This window comes from Sminthopsis crassicaudata, chromosome 2 (genome assembly GCF_048593235.1).
Source record: "Sminthopsis crassicaudata isolate SCR6 chromosome 2, ASM4859323v1, whole genome shotgun sequence".
Taxonomy (NCBI): Eukaryota; Metazoa; Chordata; class Mammalia; order Dasyuromorphia; family Dasyuridae; genus Sminthopsis; species Sminthopsis crassicaudata.
In genome coordinates, this window is record NC_133618.1 from 421,010,094 (window position 1) to 421,031,459 (window position 21,366).

Sequence of the window (21,366 nt, forward strand, 5' to 3'; positions counted from 1 at the left end):
AATCCCGCTTCAGCCACTCACTACCTGTGTGTTCTCGGACAAGATATCTAACTTTGCTGACCCTCCGCTTCCCCTTTGGAAAGATAAGGGCTGGACGAGATGACCTTGCTGGTTCTTAAGCTATGACCCACATCCTGTGGGCCCTCGTGTGAGATGCACTGTGGTCCGGCTGGCAGAGTGCCCAGAGGAGATTGCTCAGCTGGGGACGGGCCGGAGCTCTCACATTCCAGCCCTTCCATGTCTCAGCACCCTCAGAGAGGGGGCCGCGGCTCCGGGGCCTGCGCACAGCCCCGCCAGATAGAGCAAGCCCTCTGTTTTCAGCAACAGCGTGTTTGTCCTTTCACCCCTGAGTGCAGGACGAGGAGGGGAGGTCATTAAGGAGAGGAAGGGCTGGCCGGGCAGGGCCCAGCCACCCATCGGCCTCCCATTCTCCCAAGCCGGTGGGAAGCCGTAACCTCCGAGGCCCCTTGATAAGGCTTTGGGCAGCTGCAGGATTACGGTCCATTTCCTTTCCCCATCACATTCTGAAACACAGCCCGCAGACCCACCAAAGGCAGTGGGCGCAGAACGGGTCCCAGCCCATTTTACCAGGAACCAGCAGGCAGGTACAGACACCCCTGGCACTCTGTTTCCTGGAACCAGGAGGAGAGGGGGTGCCAGGCGAGCCTCGCTGGGGCCAAACATGCCCTGGCCCTGGTATGTTTCCATTGGCAGAGCTCTCCATTGGCTCTCTGAGCAGCTGGCCTGGTCGCCGCTGGCTCTGGCTCCTTCTGGCTAGGAGAGACTGCTAAAACTCCGGCGGGTGCCATAAATCAGGGCTTAATTCATCGTTTGATTGACAGACTTAAGAAAGTGATGGAATTGCACTAGTAATGTTTCTTCAACTAACAAAAGTGTCTTTTCTACATTTTTTTTCTCCAGAAAGCCTGTTGTGAAGCATTTATCAGCACAACACTCCCTTGGTCTCCACCACCTCACCATCCCCACCTTATTTAAATCCAGCTCATGTGCAAACCATGACATCCCCCTCAACATGTCATTGGTCCTCTGAGCCCAAGGGCAATATCCCCTACACTTCCTGTGGGGTCTCTGTGGGGGAAGGTCTGAACTAGGGCATTTTTCTTGAGAATGGAGCAAGGGGGAGGGGGGAAAGGGTCAACAGAGCCCCTGGTCAGTACCGTGACTGCCCGACAAAGGCCTCCTGAAAGCCTTATTCTGTATGGATGGGATCCTGAAACAGGAGGACGCTAAAGTGGAAAGAAGAGGGAATGTTTAGTTTGAACACCGGCAGTCTTGAGTCCAAAGGCATCCCAAAAATCCCAGACACTAGCGCTATGATGATTATGACCATTAGAACAATTAGATCTGAAGCTGCAAAGGACGTGAGAGATGATCTGATCCAAACCCCGCATTTACAGATAAAGAAATGGCCATGACTGCTCTCAGACACTTAACACTTCCTAGCTGTGTGATCCTGGGCAAGGCACTTAACCCCAATTGTCTCAGAAAAAAAGATGGCCATGAAAGTTAGGCAAGTTTCAGAGGCTAGATCTGGACCCAGTCCTCTGACTCAAAAGCCTTCCATTAATAAGTCTGTAGATTTTTGTAGCATGAGTTTGCCCAGGAAACACACCTCCCCCTCCCCCACCTGCTCCTGGGCCTTCCACAGCATATCCCCTGGCCCGTCTGAGCCCTGAATGGAAGCTTCCTTTACACGCTGTGCCTAGAGAGTGGTAGGAAGAACCGTTTCCGCTCCCACAATTAGAAGGAGTTATTTTAGTCCCTCTTTCCACAAGCTCTTTACAAACATCTGAGAGCAGAAAAAGCTGGACATTGGGTCCCTGAACATTCAGTGCCGGGCTGCCTTGCCAGTTGGAGGGACTCCATGGTGCCAAATCCCAAGACGGAATTCGGCCCAATTTGGAGGTGGATGATACCGGACTCAGAAGCAGCCCAGTTTCGTGGGGAAACCAGCAGATGTGAACAGACTGAAGCTCCTTGTGGCTCTCCCCAAGCTTGCTGTGCAGGCTCGTGCTGATCCCAATAATAAATGTGATATACATTAAAATAGGGGGGAAATGAATTGTAAAATTTGAGATTTGGGGGGAATTTTCTATCAGAACGTACTTAACCAATGTTCATCCAGTTTTTTTCCTGAAGTCCTCCAAAGAGGAGAACTCCACCGCACCTCCCCGGACCACCTATTTTAACTACGGCAGCTGGACTGCAAAATTGTTAAGACACTGGACCTGGAGTCGGGAAGATTTGAGTTCAAATACAGCCTCAGGCACTTACTAGCTGTGTGATCCTGGTTAAAACACTCTTAATCTCAGTTATAAAACGGGGATAATAATAGCACCTACTTCACAGGATTGTGAGGATTAAATAAGTCAATACTTGTAAAGTACCTGACACATAGTAAGTGCTCCATAAATATTAACTATTACCACTATTACCACAGACAGCTCTAATTTCTCAGAAGTTTTTTCCCTGACATTAAGCCAACTTTGTTTCTTTGGAAGTTGACACTTAATTACTTCTGGTTTTGATCTCTGGGGCCAAACAGATGAAATCTAGTCCCTCACACAAATGACAGCGGTGCAACTATTTGAACCACGCTGTCGTGGCTCCCATAGCCCCCACATCTTTTCTCCGAACTAAACATCTCTTGTTCCTTCAAGCAATCCTCGCGTGACACAAACTTCTCCCCTAAGTGTCAGCCTTGAAATTGGTCACCTAAGGGTTGTTAGAAAAGGAAAAAAGATATTCTGCACAACTAAGCAGCATAGAGAGATGGAGAATGTGCTAGAGTCAAGAAGAGAGGGTTCAAATGCAAAATATTCACTGGCTGTGTGACCACGGGCAAGATTCAACTTCTCTGTGCCTCAATGGTTTCATCTGTAAAATGGAGGTAACAACTTTATATTACTTTGAAGATCAAACAAGATCACATACAGAAAGTATTCTGTAAACCCTAAAATGCTAAAGAAATGTCAGCGATTACTATTGTTGCAATTCATTTAACAGAGGTCAGAATTTCCTCTGAATAGCTAGGACTGAGATCTCATATCAATCTTCTACAGCAGAAGTGTCAAACAACCAGCTCACAAGCAGCCCAACACTCTCAAGGGCAGTTTGAATCAGATTAAATGTAATTGAGAAATATTTAACCAAATAAATCAATAAAACAGAGATAATATTTTTTCTAAGTCAATATGCACCTCCGCATGGGATCCTTATACATACTTGGTTTAATGGTTTCTATTCAAATTTGTCATCACAGATCTGCAGGGTCTTTTCTTCCACTAACCCCTAAATGATGAGAAAACTGTAGTTTAGAGATCTATGCTAAGAAATCAAAATAGATGAAGTTCTATTCTCTATTTTTTAGCTATTGAGTGCTATAATGAGAACTAGTATTCACCTGAGGCGAAGAGGAGGAAAGCTATTGTTTAGAGTAAGGGAGGAGGGGACGGACAAGAGCAAGGAGGCCATGGGACTAGTTCAAAGCCATAGGATAGCATACCAATGCTCATCTCTTAGTTCAATAGCATAACCTCAGTCTATATCGTGCTCTATCATATTTGACCCCTGGGCTTGAGGTGATCATGAATCAGGAAAGAAAAAAAAGAAAGCAATAAAATGATGTGACAAATATGATACGCCGTCCCCCCCTCGTCGGGAACGTTGGAGAATTGGGCAAGAATCCATGAGATAGGTTAGGGAGTGGTACAAAATTGGTTTCTCTTTTTTCTTCCACCATCCTTGACATTTGGACGTTATAACTGCCAAGCAGAGGGCTGGGACGAGTGGTAGGTGCTCCTGAAGCAAGACTTGCCAAAACCAATCTTGCCTGGTCAAACAACAGGTGGATTAGATTGAGACTTTTGCATTACTATGAAGTAGACCGGAACATCCAGAAGAATGGCTGTAGTTGCTACTGCTGTTATCACCTGGGACTATAAGGACCAACTAGCAGGAGTGATCTAAATAAGACTGGGGTTCAGAGAGGTGGTATCTTGAGTCCTGTGACGGAGCTTTTGAAAAATCCTTTTAATAGTAAGGGGAAAAAACTATTTTTTCTACCATTTTTGCCCCAGTTTTCCTTGTTGTATAGAACTGGGGTCCTAGATAAACACACATACACATTCCTTCACGAGCTATGGGGGTAGTATGCTTAGTTTGGGAATTCCCTCCCTCCACTCTTAAAGATCTGGAAGGATAATCAGGAAGAGGTCTGGAAGACGGCTAAAGGTGTTCCATGTAGCAGCACTTATTTATTTATGTTTACTGCTTTAACTATGTCCAATAAATTTTGTAACCATAAGATGTTGAGATTCTAAATCTTGCCAATGTGGCAGGATATAGCCAAAGAGATGAATATCTAGATACAGGGTAGTAACTCTACAGTTATAGATTTAATGTTGTTGCTTTTTTGATTAACATTCTATTTTCTCCTCTAGAAGACTCCGAACCTGAACACTAAGAATTTGCACTGCTTAGCTTCGGCCCTAAAACGAGTACTTGGTGGTGGGTGACCAGCCCAGGCATTTGAAGTCTGAATGCTTCCTGATGATCAGTAAGAATACTGCAATCTTTAGGAAAACTATCCTATATTTGGTCTAGAGAAAAGCTGAGGTGACTATTGGACTGGTTGCTTAAGGAGAGAACTATTTGAAGGGCAACCAGATGTTGTACTCCTTTATTGGATAATTAATAGAGTAACACGTTGCCATCCTGTAAACTTGAAACTCATGAAATATTCTGTTTCCAAAGCAAAATGCCCCAGGTTTCACAAATGGCATATGCAACCGAGTGTAACAAAAGTCAGACTCTTTCAACCATTCAGTCCCAAGGTCTGCAGTTCAGGATTTTGAACTATTGATCAAGTATCTAAATTTGATATCTTAGGTAAAATCTAAATTATCTCACCCTGATTATGACTATTTAAACACAGTGGCAAAATACCTGAAAGAAGGAATACGTGAAGATTAGATACTAAGAAAAGTCTCTTACAGACAGTAGTATTTGATGTGAATCTTAAAGGAAGCTAAGAAACAGAGACAGAAAAAGCATTCCAGGTTTGATTAAGCTAAGGAAAAGGTATAGTGCATAGAATGCCACGAGGGAGGAACAGACCCAAAGCCAATGCTGCTGTAGCATGGAGGAGAACCAAGACTAAGAAGATTGGAAAGGGAGGAAAGAGCCAGTTTAAAAGCCAAAGAGAGGATATATTATTTGGCCATGGAGGCTCTGATATCTCCCATTGTACCATTATGCTTCCCAGAGCTTCATTTTATAGTTGAGAAATCAGAAAGAAGTAACTCATTCCTAATCACATGGCTAGCAAGCTAGCAGCCTCCTCCATGTAGGTATAGGTCCAGTCCTAGCCTCCTTGTCCATGGGGAATGCTTCTGAGAATAGAAGTTGTTCATATTATGTCAATGGATTGTGTTTTGTTGTATTTTTTAAAAATAATTATCTCCATGTGAATTGGTTTCCTTCTCATCTCCTGTATTTTATGCATTTAAAAACATGACTCTAAGAAAAGGTCTTTAGGGTTTATAACCCCCAAAATATCAAGGATCCCTAGGTTATATATTGGATTACTTGCCAAGTAGGGGAGGGAGTGAGGGGGAGGAAGTGAAGGAGAAAAAAAATTGGAACATAAGGTTTTGCAAGGGTGAAAGTTGAAAATTATCTATGCATATGTTTTGAAAATTAAAAAAAAAAACTTAAAAAAAACTTGAAGAACAAAAGGATTCCTATATTAGAGAGAGTCCAAATCAGGAACTAAAAGTGACTTCAGCATCTTCCTGAACCTTCCCTTGGGTATTTAGCCAAAGTCTGACCTAGCACAGAGTTTCCTGATATTTCAAGGACAGGATATTTAGAAATCCGGACAATTCCATCTCCCAGGCAGATCCAGTCAGCTTTAAATGGACTTCTACAGACACTTGCCTTTTTGCTGGATGGAGAAGCATCCCTCGCTTTGGGATGCTTCTTTTTGTACGCCCTTGTACAGTGTGAGGCAAACAGTGGGGATTAAATAGTTGTTGAATAATCTAGAAACACCAGCGAGCTCTAATAAGGTTAACCCGTCCCTTCTAGGCTGGTCAGAAAATTAGATTTTCACACCCCCTGGTGGTGGAGGCAGCCTTTTCTGCCTCCCAGCAGATGACCTGCTGTCCTCAATTCCCACACAAGGGGGCCAGATGCTGGTACTCCCAGGGAATCCGCATAAACTCCAGAAGCCCCATCCAAAGAAGGCAGAAAATAAAGGCTTTCCGACATCACCAGCCACCCATCATGAACACCTGGCCGGGAGGGCTCTCACTCTGCCCAGGGATCCCCAAGCACCCTCATACACTACTTGATCTCATGGTTTTACCTATCATCCTCTTGCAGAAGCTTTCCAGATCCTTCATTTCTCCCCGGAATGGCAATCCTACGTTGATGTTGTGGTTCAGTCACGTCGGACTCTGCAGGACCCCCTTTGGGGTTTTCTTGGCAAAGAGTGGTTTGCCATTTCCTTCTCCAATTCATTTCACAAAAGGGGAAACTGAGGCAGACAGGGTGAAAGGACTTGTCCTTGGTCACACAGCTAATAAGTCTCTGATTAGATTTGAATTCAGTTCTTCCTGACTCAAGGTCAGATTTATCTACTGGCGCCACCAGTTGCCCTTTATTATTCTGGGAAATTTTTTCCTCTTAGTGGATTGCCATCTCATTACTGGCTCAAATTTAGCTTACTATCCAGCTCTTTTTCAGATAAACTGCTATCTAGCCCTCTGCTCCTCCATATTATACTTGTGACACTGGGGTTTTTAATTGAATATAAGACTTTATATTCGTCGATATTGAAATTTTTCTTAAATTCAGTCCAATTTTCTAGCTTGAAGGTCTTTTTGGATCCCAACTCTATTATCCCACTAAGCTTTGGACTCTCCACAACATGGATGGCCACAATATCTATCTCTGCATCCAAATCATTTATAGAAATGTTAAGTACGAGGTCAAGTACAAATACCTGAGGCAATGAACTCCTCCAACCACTTGTCTAGCATTGCTTCCAGGTGTGGACCATTTTGTAGAGACATTTATAAGCTAGAGCAGACCTAAAGGAGAGGCATTAGAATGGCAAGGACCGGAAGCTATGAGGGTTGGAGGATTTGGAGATGTTTAAGTCTGAGAAGACTTGGGAGGAAACATGACAAAGACCTTCAAATATGTGAAGGATTATAAGGTATAAGAGACAGCTAGGTGATACAGGGAATAAAGTGCCAGGCTAGGACCAGAGTCAAATCTCAGACACTTACGAGTTGTGTGTCTTAGGACAAGTCACTTAATCCTGTTTGCTTCAGTTTCCTCAGCAGGGAGAAGGGAATGGCAAACCACTCCAGTATGCTTGCCAAGAAAATTCCAAATGGGCCACAAAGAGTTAGGGATGACTGAAACAGCTGAACAACAACAATAACAACAACTATAAGGCAAGAAACTATGATTAAGGCAGTTTTAAAATAGACAGCCTGGAGTGTGTTTTGGTAGTGACTTCCATGACCCCGGGGTATATTGTAGATAGGATTCAAACTGTGGGTAAGATTTGGACAAAAAAACCATCTCCATTTCCTCACAATTCCTAATTCATGATTCTATGACCTTTTTCTCAGAGCTTTTGTCCAAGTATTTCCCCCCATATTTCTTATTACATTTTGTTCTCACAATAGTCATAAGGATCACAGATTATTGATTTTTGTCAATCATATGTCAATCAAACCAGGTGGAAACCAATATCTCAAGATAAATTCCAAAATATATGATTTAGAAATAAAGGGTAACAACAAATGAGAGAAGCAAGAAAGAAATTGCATGTCAGATCTATGGATACAGGAAGAGTTCAGAACTGTAAGAAACTTTAGAGGTTTAATCCATTCATTTTATAGATGAGGAAACAGAGACCCAGACTTTTCCAAAGTCACACAGGTAAGTAGAATTCAAATCCAAGTCTTCTCATTCTAAATCCAAAATTCTTTCCACAGCACTTTGCTTATTTTTGTCCATTTTACAAACATATAAATAAAAGGTCTGTCAGGTTAAATGACATACAACTGTCAGGTTAAAAGGCATACAACTAATGAATGACAAATCCAGAATTAAGAGTCCAAGTATTCTGACTCAGGGAAGGGCTCTGCCTTCTTCATTAGCCTGGTCAATTTTCTAGATCTCCAGCTGACATAGAATTCCTCTCTGCTAGAGGTCTTCTTTTCTCCCCATTTCCTTATTTCTAAAAATATGAACTTGGGAAGCAGGGAAGGCCTTTGGTCTGACCCATGACAACTAGGAAGCAGCACTCTCTTTTCCTAATTGATTAGAAGTATCCTTCATTCAGAACCACGGAAAGAAAGGAAAGGTAACCTAGGGAGTAAAGAGGGACAATGAGGCTGGAGAGTAAGGGTGTGAGCTGCAGTTTATGAAATGGGCAGTATTTGTTTAAAAAAAAAAAAAAAACCTGGAGAGCCAACTAAAAACTATTGGAAACAACCAACCACTAGAATTGTAGGATATAAAATCAACTCACATAAATCATCATAATTTTTGTATGTTACCAACAAAATCCAAGAGGACGAGACAAAAAAATTCCATTAAGACTAAGTACCAACAGTATAAAATACTTGGGAGTCTACCTATCAAGGCACACTCACAAACTCTATGAACACAATTACAAAACATTCTTTACACAAAAACACACCTAAATAATTGAGAAATATGAATTGCTCATTCATACATTGATCCAATAGAATAGAAATGAACATATTACCTAAAACAATTTACTTATTCAATGCCATATCAAACAAACCACCAAAAATTATTTTGAAGAGCTAGAAAAAAAATCCCCTGGAGGAATAAAAGATTAAAAATGTTAAGGGAAATGATGAAGAAAAAAATTGGGAAGAAAAGGAGCCTAGTCTTACCAAACATGCTTCAAAGCAATAATTATTAAAAATAATTTGGTATTGGCTAAAAAATAGAGTTGTTAATCCATAGGGCAAGTTAGATACACAAAATATAGAAATATATTATAGTCTTGATGTCTTCTGCACTTATTCCAGGGCAACAAGCAAACACGTACAACAGACTAGTGTTGGATAAATCCAAAGATCCTAGCTCTTAGTAAGAACTCCCTATTTGACAAAAGTTGTTCCAGTCTGGAAGATAGTTGAGCAAAAACTAGGTAGAAACCAACATCTCAAGGTAAGCTCCAAATAAGTATATTTAGACATAAAAAGTAATAACTTAAACAAATTAGAGGATCAGTAAACAAAACCAATGCAGCTAAATTTAGGAGAGAAGCAGGTACATGGGTGAAAAATTTTTGCAGAAAATGTCTTATATAGGCAATTGCTTCAAATTTATAAGAATAATAAACATTTCCCAACTGATAGTCTAAACATATCAATAGGCAATGTTCAGAGTAAGAAATCCAAGATGTCAATAGCCATTTGGGGGAAAAAATGCTCTAAATCACTAACAATTAGAAAAATGCACATTAAAATAACTGGTGAAGCTATGAAGTGAAAGCATATTTGGAAAGCAATTTAGAACTAAGTCCCAAAAGCTAAACCATGAACCCTTTAATATTTGATAATATTGACACTATTATGTCAATATTTCAAAGAAATCCAAAAAAAAAAAAAAGGAAAAGATCCATATGCACAAGAATATTTATTATAGCAGCTCTTTTCATGGTAACAAAGAATCAGAAACAGTGCATGACAATTGGAGAATGGCTGAAGAAGCTGTAGTAAATAATTATAATAGAAGACAATTGTGCTGTTAGAAATGAGGAAGGAACAGGAGGCTATCAAAAAAAACCCTGGGAAGATATATCCGAACCAAGGCAAAGTTATGTGAACAAAATTTCCTTTGCTTGATTCTATGTGTTTGTAGCTTAGAGTTTTATCTTTCTTGGTATTTTGATTGCAAGGGAGTGCAGTGGGATGGGAGAGAGAGATTATGGCATATCTTTTAATTTCTGTCATCCTATAAGCTTCTGACACCCTAGAAAATGTGAGTGGAAAAAAGTGGAGGATATTAAAGGGTTGGTCACTCTTCTGATATTACACAGAGACTTTGGGTTTTGCTTTGGTACCTTCCCAGACAGGCGGCTGTGTTCTATTCCCTTCACCCACTAGCTTCCTCCTTGCTCCTTCCAGACTGGCTTCCTTCCTGTCTTGACTACTTGGTTCTTCCTAATATTGAGACTGAAGCAATATATAGATAAGTAAACCTTTTCTTTTTTCTCTGATATTCTGCCTTGGGTGTAACCCAAAGAAGATAATAAATTATTAGAACCAGAAGGGATGTTTAGGATTATCTGGTCCAATCTCTGGGTTTTAAAGAGGAAAAAGTGAAGTGACTTACGGAGGGTCATTCTGTCAATAAAAGGACTGACCCCAAATTCAAATGCAGGTCAATTCCAAGTTTAATTCTCTGCCCACTGAGCCATACCTGAAAGGAGTCTTCATCACTGGAGAAACCATCCTCATTACGGATTCGTGGTTATTAGTAAGGGCTAGGTGATGGTTTTCAGTAAAACCAAAACTAACATTTAAGCTAGACAGTCTATAAATGAGTTTGTAGAAAGAACACTAGGCTCTGCCACCTGTTTATTACCTGTGTGACTTTGGACAAGACATTACCCTCTTTGGATCTCAATGAACTTGTTTCCTCTAAACTGGGAGTGGAGATCTCAGATTAAGCAAAAAAAAAAAAAAAATCGAATTAAACTGGGGGTGGGTGAAGAACTAGACTTTCTGAGGACACTTCTAGCTCTAAATCTATGCTCAAATGAGGTGTTTCAATAAATGTGTATTACTGCTGTTCAGTCATTTTTAGTCATGTCTCTATGACCCCACTTAGGGCTTTTTTGGTAGATACTAGAGTGGCCTGCCATTTCCTCTTCCAGCTTATAATAGAGATAAAAAACTGAAGCAAACAGAGATAAGTGACTTTTCCACACAACTCATAAGTATCTGAGCTAATCTGAGAAGATCAAGCCCGGCACTCTGTTGATTGAACCACCTAGCTACCGGATAGATATGTGTATCATCCGCCAAATGACACAAATATTGGCAACTAGAAATATAGAGAAAGAAGAAGGAGTTAATTAGTTAAAGAACTAGGAATTCTTTCAGGGGGGTGGGAAAGGGACAGGGGTTTTGAGCAAGGCAAAGGACAGCAGAGGTGGAGAGTTTTTAGCATCATGTTGGTACTCTGAGGCAGAGCCCCATTTGCCCCATGTGATTATATCTGCTGAGAGAGTCCAGTTCAGAGTGTCTGCTCAGCCATCGAATCCAGCCTTTCTTTGGTCCAGGTCCGTGCTTGCTTGGCAATACAAGAAGCTTATGACTTATTCTTAACTCCACCCTGCTTCCGACTTCCAGTCCAGCTAAGCTTTCTCTAAGTTTCTCCCATCATTTAGACAGCAAGTTCTCTCATGATTTTCTTCTGTTTTATTGCTAGTTTAGCCCATGGATGGACTGTGGGGCACCAGTCTGGCTGACTCTGTGACCGAAAAGGGCTGGGACATTCGTTCCCAGCTCCCCGAAAAGTGCATAAACGGGTCTGGTTTCCTGCAGTCCCTCCAATTTTACCATTTTTGAGGGGGTCTGCTTTGTCAGTCTGATGAGTGTAGGTAGAACTTGGAAGGAACGGAAAGGCTTCCGCCTTCCGTGGGAGTACTAGGTTTCCCTTTTATCTACTGGACCATGGGGAAGCCGGAGGTCTGGTCACTCCATTGCTGGGACTACTATCCATTTGCATATCTAAACAGCCAGGTTAAAGGAGGCAGGTGGGCAGTGAAAAAGCCTTGGATTTCTAATCCTACCCCAACTTTTAAAACCTCTGTGACTTTGGACACAGGCTCTCCGGCTGCTGTTCCCTCACTGGTGGAATAAGTAGGTTGGACTGGATGCCCCCGAGGTTCCTTCAGCACTAAAGTTCTGACCCCAAGTGTGGTACAGAGTGTCCCAGCAGCGGGCTGGGAATCCGCCGGCTCTGAATCACAGCCAAAACCGGGACAGAGGGTGGTGGGAGAGGGGAGAAGATGCAGCTGGAGGCGGGAGGCAGAGGAGGAGGATGAGAGAAGGAAGTTGAGGAGGAAGAGTAAGAAGCTAGAGATGAGAAGAGTAAAAAGCTAGAGTGCAGGGGGTACATCCCCCCTGAGAGGTGCCCACCCTAAAAAGCTTAGGATGACTCAGGCTTCCCTCTCCCCCTAGCTCTGGGCCCCAGTGACTCCATTTCCCTAAGGATGGGGGATCGGAAGTCTCTTTCCATCAGGGCAATATTTGGATTCCTCCCACAGTGTTTATATTTTCCCAGGAGCTGATGAGCAGCCCCAGACACGGCACCACCGGCATTAGTGACATCCCCAATTCTCCGTCGGGAGAAGGCTCCGGCTAATCTCACTCCCGGGAGAGGAGCAGGGAACCCAGCCCCCTGGGAGGTGAGGGCTACCTCATGAAGGGAGAGGACGGCACAAGGAGAAAGGGGAGAGGGTAAGGGGGGCAGGAAGAGAATGTGAGGGAGGGTCACTCTCTGAGTGACCACCACCAGGAAGCCCCCAGTGGCCCACCTCCGGGCCCCCGCCCTTCCCATAACCTCACCCCAGAGTTTGCTTGAGCCCCAGAGACATTTCAATCAGCTGGGGCTGTTCGCTGCCAGAACCAAGAACATGGTGAGAGAAAACAGCTGTGAGAAAATAGAAAAGGAAAATACACATACACAGAGGCCCGGGACACTCCCAGGGCATCAGAAATAGCCCTGAATAGAACTTGTTTCTCCCTGTTCTCAGTGATCTCGCACAGAGCCACCCTCGCCCGCTTCACAAAGGGGCCACCAGAGTTACCATCGACAGCTTGGAAGTCAGGGCCCAGGGACCCAAGGGTGGTAGGGGGCGCCCGTTTCATCCAGCTCTATTCTAGTTTCTCCTTGGGAGGCTGTGGGGCGAGCCCCTGGGCTGTAGGGGATAAAGCAAACTGGGAGCTCCCCTCCTCCCTCCCTCCCCGAGTTTATCTGAATCCATCTTTGGGGTCCACTGCCTGTTTATTTGGAATCTCTGGGGAGGAGGGGGTGGCCAGGGCTGGGAAGGGAGTGGTGAGCCGGAGGCACCTCGCTGCTTGTTCTGAACTTTATCTGACACTTCACCGCTGCGCCCCTCCCAGAACCCTTTTATTTACTCGTCCCAGTGACCCCGAAGCTGCGCCCGGGCGCCCTGCCTAGCCCAGCCCTCACGTGCCCGTGCTAGATCGGCTTCCTTCTCACCCCTGCCCTCACATACGGTACACCCTAAGGTGTATTTCCCAGTGTTTATACACAAGGACGGAGTTACAAATTCAGAAACAAGACAGCCCTTCGCTAGCCCTCTGTATGGTCCGCCCTACATATCCATCACCCTAGGAGCCGTTCTTTCTACTCTCGTATTTCTCAGAGTCCATCTCTGCCCCTTCACTATCCCCCCACACACCCTCACCCCTCTGGTACCCCCAGATGCAGACCATGAACTGCAGACAGCCTCCTACCTTCCATTGCGGGGCAGGCTTGGGGACTGGTCGCACTGCCCCTCTCAGAGCCCTTCCACGCCGCTGGTCTGGCTGCACTGAGGCCAGATGTTGTGCTGCATGCAGAACACAGCTGCCTGCCCTCCACTTCTCCTCCTCCCGGGCTGGGTGGGGAGAGCTGCCTCTGGGAGCCCCTGCCCGAGAAACAACTGCCTGAAATGCTTCCAAGAGGCTCAGCCGCCAAGTGGCTCTCTCCAGCCCCTCCACGGTCTCCCAGCAGCAGGCTGCCTTTCCCCTGGCCCGAGGGGAGGGAGGGAGGAGGAGGCCTCCAGACCTGACTCTTCTCAATGACCCTCCAGCATCCCTAGGGCCACCTTCTGCTCCCATCTATTGCTCTCCTAGGGAAGAGGGCTGAGGGCCCCAGCACCCATCGATTACCACACAAGGCTGCAGGGGGGCACCTCCAAGCCAGCAAGACCTTCAGCAAACATCACAGTCCCTTGTGTCTGGACCCAGAATAGTCCCAGGAGGCTGGAGAAAAACCTGGCCTCCCCAACCCTGCTTCCCAATCTATTTAAAAGCACAGAACTGGGAAGGGACCATGGAGATCTTTTGGTTCAACGCCCTCGGTTTACAGTGGAGGACGCTGAGACCCACAAGAAGAAAGCAAGTTCATGTGAGCAGATCCCAATCATGTTAGTAGGTCTATTAAGAGGGAGGAGCCAGATGGTCCAGACTCATCCACTGGGTCTTCCCCAACAACATGAGCACATCCAGAGTGAGCCTTGGTCACCCACCCAACCAGTTAAACGGGAGTATGAAAGGGGGCAGAACTTGGAAAGCCACAAACCAACAATGAGGAGCCAGGATTATTGAAGAAATTTATTCTTAATAATAAAAAAGTTTCAATTAAAAAAAAAAAAAAACCTTGAAAATCCGGGACAGAGGGTGCAAAATCTCAGTCAGGTGGTACCCACATCCACAGCAGGTCTCCAAGGTGAACAGCCTCTGGCACGTTGGAACAAGGTAGGCAAGAAAAATCTGCAAGCTGGATCCCTAACTTTGGGATAAGGTTTAGTTCTGAGGGCTGGGTTGGTGGGGCAGCAACCCTGAAGTCAGGAGGACCTGAGTTCAAATCCAGCCTCAGACACTTAACTTCCTAGCTGAGTGACCCTGGGCAAGTCACTTAACCCCAGCCTCAGGGAAAAAATAAAAATAAAATTTAAAAAAGAATATAGCCTCCTTAAAGTCAGCATTGATTTTCCTTTTTATTCCCAGCAATTGGCATAGTGCTTGACACAGAGTAAATAGTCAAGTCTAGTGCTTTTTGAATCATTTCATTCAGCATTTTGAGTGTGCTGGGGATGCATGATATTGTATTGTTAGGTACGTCAGACATAGCATCTCCCTGTCATTTATTCAGTAATTATTTTGGGGGGTGGGGAGGTGGGGTGGATTTGAGCCAAAATTAAACAATTTGCCCAATTTGTAAATATTTGAGGCTGGATTTGAACTCAGGTCCTCCAGGCTCCAGATCAGGTACTCCAACCACTCTGAGCCACCTAACTGCCCCTTGACAAATATTTATAAGGTATCTACCATATTTGTGCAAAGGGGTGGAAGCATAAGATCACAAACCTAGACCTGGAAGGGACCTGAGCGGTCATGTTATAGATGAGGAATCTGAAGTTTAAAGAGGTCCACTTACTTGCCCACCATCAGTATTAGGCAGTATCAAAGTCACAATTTGAAGGGAAGTCCTTTGTTTCCACATTTACTGTACTACAGTGGAGGATAGAAAGCAGGATAAGCCAGATTCTATTCTCAAGGAGCTCAGAATTTACTACAAGAGATAAAAAAAAAAATGGGCAAAATATCACATGGGTCAATCCATCCACCCACAAAGATTATGAAAAAGATACAATCCTTTGGACAATAGCACCACTTTTTTAAAAAATTCATCCATTCATTTATTTATTTTGAAAAGCCTCACTTTCCCAGGGCATAAACAATGCTCTGTCTATCCTCCCACAGATACAGGAAAATGTCCAACCAACCTAAAGTCCATCTGCTATGCTGCTTAAAAAAAACAAAGCATCCAGGTCACACACCCAAGGATATAGATTTTAAGCTGGACAAGATCTTAAAGGTCATTGAATCCAATCCCCTACATGAAAGAAACTGAGAACTTGAGAGGCCATGTCATATCCGTATCAAGTGACACACACATATATACATGAACAGATATATGTACATATATATGCATTATGTAATGCATATAAAGTATGTACATGCATGTATTTATGTATATGGATATGTGTCTAACTAATAATCATAGAAAAGATGGAGATATGGGGGGGTATCCATCCCACCAAATCTGTGCACTAGTGAGCAGCGGAGGAATGAGGGCAGGGAGAGGTGCTGTTTAATGGCATAGGCAGCTGGAATCTTGTCCTTAAGAGTCTCCATATTATAATAGAAAAAGCATCCTTTTGAAAGTCAGGAAGGGGGCAGCTAGGTGGCCCAGTGGATAGAGCACCAGCCCTGAATTCAGGAGGACCCGAGTTCGAATGTGGTCTCAGACACAACACTTCCTAGCTGTGTGACCCTGGGCAAGTCACTTAATCCCAGCCTCAGGAAAAAAAAAAAAAAGTCAATTAGGCTAAGTTCAAGGCTGACCTTGGTCACTAAACTAGGGAGCATGTTACTTAACCATTTTGCTTCTCAATTTCTCCATTTGTAAAAGAGGGATAGTAATATCTGCTTTAACTCCTTCATAGGATTGTTGTGAGGTTCTGCAAAAAAGATGCAAACGAGCTTTTAAAAGAGTGTTATATTAAATAAAAAAGATGTTAGTTTGAAAAATATTAGGTACCATTTCTTCAGTTAACCCCAAAGCTCTTAGAAGACAGCCTTTGTGTACCACTAGCATCCCCCCAATATCAAGCCCATTTAGTGGAACCCCTTATGGCAAACTTACAAAGGAGGTTTCCAAGAGTCCCAAAGAATGGGCTGGCTTGGAAGGGTCATAATCCGCCACACTGGAGACAACCAATAGAATGTGAGCTATAGGAGAGAAGGGATTGTTTTTGTTTTTGTAACTCCAAGCACCTAACAGTGGGCCTAGCACATGGCAGACACCTGACAAAAGCTTATTGATAACTGATGAGAACATAGATCCTATCTGAGTACTTGACTATCCTATTAGTTATACATGATTATAGAATATAATGGATACTATGGTCCCCAAGAAGACCAAGACAAAACCACCCCAAAACTATATCCTTCCCACTGCTTTTCCCATCTCAAATCCAATTTTCCTTATAGCTAGAATAGTATCTCCAGATGTATTGTCAGAGGAACCACATACTGCAGTTTTGGTCACAGAAATCTGTTGGACTTCACGGTGCCCATGCAAGCTCCTTCCCTTGACAATCTTCCCCGTTGACATTACTCTCTTTTTTAAAGCCACAACTTCTGTGTCCAGGAGGTAGGAGTGAAGGGGGACCCTAATTTAATCTCTCCTGCAAGCAGCCAGGAAGACCTCAGAGGCAAAAGCAGTCTCCAATTAGAAGCTGCTGTTCTTAAGGAAAAGATGGAAATATTGGCTAACTAAGATGACATTTGTTTGGATATAGAACTGGCTCAGTAGCTGAATCCAAAGAATATCCATTAATCAAGTTGAAAGAGATGTCTGGTGGAGTACCCAAGATATCCAAGTCGGTTCTATGCTATTTAACAAATTTTTTCAACTACTTGGATAAAACCACAGATGGCATGCTCATCCAATTTGCAGGTGCCATGTTTGTATAAATTTGCATCAAGCTGGGAAGAAATATGGTTTGTTTTTGTTTTTGCTGAGGCAATTGGGGTTAAGTGACTTGCCCAGGGTCACAAGAAGTGCTCTATTACCAAAAAATAGTAAGAATGTTAAAAAAAAAAGTCTAGAATGTTGAGCTGAATTTCAGAAGAAAAAATATAACATGGACAAATCTGAATGTATACACTTAGGTTCAAAAAAGTAAGTTCACAATTACAAATTAGGGGAGGTATATATCCTCTATCAGGATTTTTTTTAAAAACCTAGGAATTTTAGCTTTAATATAAGTTTAATAGAAGTCAGCAGTGTGATATAGCATCCCAAAAAAGCTCATGCTCTCTTAGTAAGAGATACGGGTTCCAGGACCAGAGAGGGGACTGTTCTAGCCAGGACACATCTAGAGTATGGTGTTCAGGTTTTATGAAAGACACTGTTAAGATGAAGAGTCCAAAGGAGGGCAATTAGGACTGAGAACATGTCCTAGGAGTACGGCTGAGGGAACTGGGAGTGTTAGCAGGGAACAGACAGCCATGTCCAGGGATTGGCGCTATCGGGTTAGCATGTGGAAAAGCGATTAGACTATTTTCCACTTGGTCCCGGAGGAGAGAGAGCTAGGAGTGATGGGTGTATGCTGTGGAGAGGGGCAGATTTGGACTTTGGGGGGGAAACTCCTGAGAGAATGTTAGGGTTAGTCTCTGAGGGAAGGCCTTAAGGTTGGGAAATGAGAGAAGGTGAGACTTTGAGGCCAGAGATAAGGAAAGGGCAAGTAGGAGGGACGGTGGATAAGCACTCTCGGGCTGGGAGATGGAAGCTGTGATGGAAGAACATCGAGGCAGAGTCACTAGGTCAGGGAACATGTGGAAACCACACAGTGTAAGACTGGGGAGTAGGAAAGAGGCAACCCCGTTACAAAGCTGCACTTCCTCACAGAGTTAAGTTAGACTAGGGAAAAACTGCTTGATAAGGGCTGGCTTTAGGAAATCAGGCCGGAGGCCAGATGAGAAAGTCTTATTCGGGAGAACACGCTGAGTTCCTGACAGCCCCATTCTAAACAAGGAGCCAAGAAGAGGATTCACCGAATCCATCAGTCGCCTAGCAAATGTTGATCTTACAGATTCTCGCCATCTGGGCAGCAGCTTTCGGGGCCTGTACATTGTCGGGGTGACGCAGAGCCCGAGGCTGGGTGAGGGTGGGGAGGGGCCCACACTTTCCATCTCTGACAGCAGCAAGACCACTGGCCGGCTGGCCTGCAGGGAGTGGAATGCAGCTTCTGGCCTCCCGGGCTCGAGCTGCTTACGTTTTGTTTCTGGGTTTTGTTGTAGCAACCGCCTGGGGAGGCCAGGTATCCTTCCCGGAGAGAGAGGCCCAGGGACCGCGCTCTGACGTCTGGCCCAGAGGTCAGTGCACTGCGCATTATGTAAGCTCCCGCCTCCTTCCAAGTTCCAGGAGCAGGGTGGCGTGGGAAGCCCGGCCACAGCGTGGTTGTGCTCTGGGCCGCTGGCTCCTCAGAATGTGGTCCCCGTGCAGCCCAGCGTCCCCCAACCTCCCTACAAGCAGGGCCAGCCTGGGCTGACCCTTGTCTCCTTCCTGAGGGAGGGAGAGGGAGGGAGGGAGGAATAGCAGGTATCCGAGTCTTAGGCCAGGGCCCGGGGGTGGAGAATTCAGAAGCCATCTAGTCCAATCCCTTCTGGAGAGCGAAGCCCAGGGTCACTCCAGGTAGCAAGCACCAAAGCTGGAACTTAAAGCTAGGTAGTACAGTGGCTAGGGCACTGGCCTTGGAGTCAGGAGGACCCGAGTTCAAATACAACCTTAGATATTTACTTGTATGACCCTGGACAAGTCACAACCCCCAAATGCTTTAAAAAAAAAAAAAAAAAAAAAAAGCCCAGAACTTAAGTTTCCTGACTCCCTACCCAATAGTCTTTCGGCTACCCCACACTGCAGGTCCAAGCCTAAAACTCTCTGCAGTCTAGGGCCCCGGGCTCCTAAGGATCCTCATAGCTGGCTTTGAGAAACGATATGTCTCTTCCCCTATTTCCAAATGCTAAACATATTTTCTACTACTTTGCTCATTCCACTCTTATCAAGGCAAATTCCTTTACCCTTTTAAAGCTATCGCCTCCCTGAGCTTCCTCTAGAATTTTAGTTTTGAAAGATAGAAGCATTGCAATCAGGTGTTAAGCTTGGAGAACGTTAACAGAACTGTGAGGTGCTGCTTTCCCCTCCGGTGCCGAGGGACCCCAGGTTGGGTCTCAAGAGACCAAAAGCCATTCAAACCTCTGAAGACCCTCTCCGCCCCCCCCCCCCCTCCCCATCACTAGACTTACTTACCTATTAGCCTCCGTTCCCTTGCCCTCTTCCAGAACACCTCCCAGGCTCTGCTGGTGGAGTCCTTGATATGCTCACTGAAGGCTCTCCGGAGCTGAGAGGGCCCTTGCACACCCACCCCAGCCCCTCTAGCCCAGAGGAACTCCATCCAGGGCAGGGGAGGGAGGAAAGGGCAGAAGCAAGCCCTGATTCTCTCAGAGAAACTCCCCTGGCCCAGGCCTGCACTCCTGGCTTCCTCCTTTCCAGCTGGATGGTGTGCAAGGCTCTGGAGGAGATGTCTGCATACGATTAGTTAACACCCCTTCTGGGGAGAGAGAGAATGAGGGAGTGAGAGAGCAACTCCTTCCAAACTGCTGAGGTCAGGCTGAGCTGAGAAGGAAGTGGCTGCCCACTTGGGTCTCAAAGCCCCGGAGTACACACCGTCCACTGTGTCAACAAGTCAGCCTTCGGGTGCCCCCAGGACAACAATTCTCCTCTCCAACACACAGTCATCATTCTTTCCAAGGCCATTCCTTTCCTGAATCAGATCTTTACCTCTGTTCAAATCTTATCCGTTCACTTTTCCATTGTTCATGGCTATTCTGTAATTTGATTGCAAAATTTGTGGATGTCAGGAACAAAAAGCACTTATCACCTCTATTTGTTCTGACTTTAAGAGGTCGTTACTTTCTGTATTACTTCTCAAAGATCTTACCTCCAACCACCAATCACTTCGGTTTATGTTTGTTGAATGAATTCTCCATTTCGATCACTACGGCTCCTTTATATATATCCATCCAGCTCTCTCTCTCTCTCTCTCTCTCTCTCTCTCTCTCTCTCTCTCTCTCTCTCTCTCTCTCTCTCTCTCTCTCTGTCTCTCTTTCTCTCTCTCTCTCTCTCTCTCTCTCTCTCTCTCTCTCTCTCTCTCTCTCTCTCTCTCTCTCTCTCTCTCTCCCTCTCTTTCTCTCTCTCTCTCTCTCTCTCTCTCTCTCTCTCTCTCTCTCTCTGTCTCTCTGTCTTTCTCTTTCTCTCTCTCTGTCTCTGTCTTTCTCTGTCTCTTTCTCTCTCTGTCTTTCTCTGTCTCTGTCTCTCTCTGTCTCTCTGTCTCTCTTTCTCTCTGTCTGTCTTTGTCTCTCTGTCTCTCTCTGTCTCTCTGTCTTTGTCTCTCTGTCTCTCTCTTTCTCTCTCATACACACACACACACACACACACACACACACACACACACACACATTCTCACATGCAGGCCTTTCTTGAATACTTTAGTGACACAAAGCTCCCTATTCTTCCAAGGCACCGTATTTCAAACTTTCAAACATTTGAGTTTGCTCTCACCTGTTCCCTAATTTTTTTCCTTTTCTAGGGCAGAACATTCAACCCTTCCAAATATGACCCTTCGCTATCCTGGTCCCTAATTCTGGATCTAATGGGAGACATTGCGGTATAATAGAAAGCACATTGACTCTAGAGTCAGAAGACCTGAGTTCAAATCCCACCATTGATACTTATTACCTCAGTGACTTTAGTCAAGCCATTGGATGGTCTCCAACATAAATCCCTTATAACTCTCAACCTATGATCATGTTCCAAATAATTAATGTTCTTTTCTAAAATAAAGTACCTAGAGGTGGTCTAGAATACAAACTAAAGTACAGTAGCATTGTTACTTTTCTCATCCTG

The 21,366-nt window shown here is 44.5% G+C and overlaps 1 protein-coding gene across 2 annotated transcripts in view; it reads right to left on the minus strand.

Moving 5' to 3' along the window:
- Positions 1-19,959, minus strand: part of LOC141556983 (rho GTPase-activating protein 7-like) — a 110,168-nt gene extending 90,209 nt beyond the window's left edge. The window contains exon 1 of one of the 2 annotated variants that reach the window (XM_074292019.1): positions 19,711-19,959. Coding sequence is in view for 1 of the 2 variants with exons in the window: in XM_074292014.1 (XP_074148115.1) it covers positions 19,711-19,855 (145 nt within the window). In the remaining variant the exon portion in view is untranslated. The remainder of the gene's footprint in view (positions 1-19,710) is intronic. The other variant, XM_074292014.1, reaches the window with a different exon arrangement.
- Positions 19,960-21,366: the final 1,407 nt, after the last annotated feature.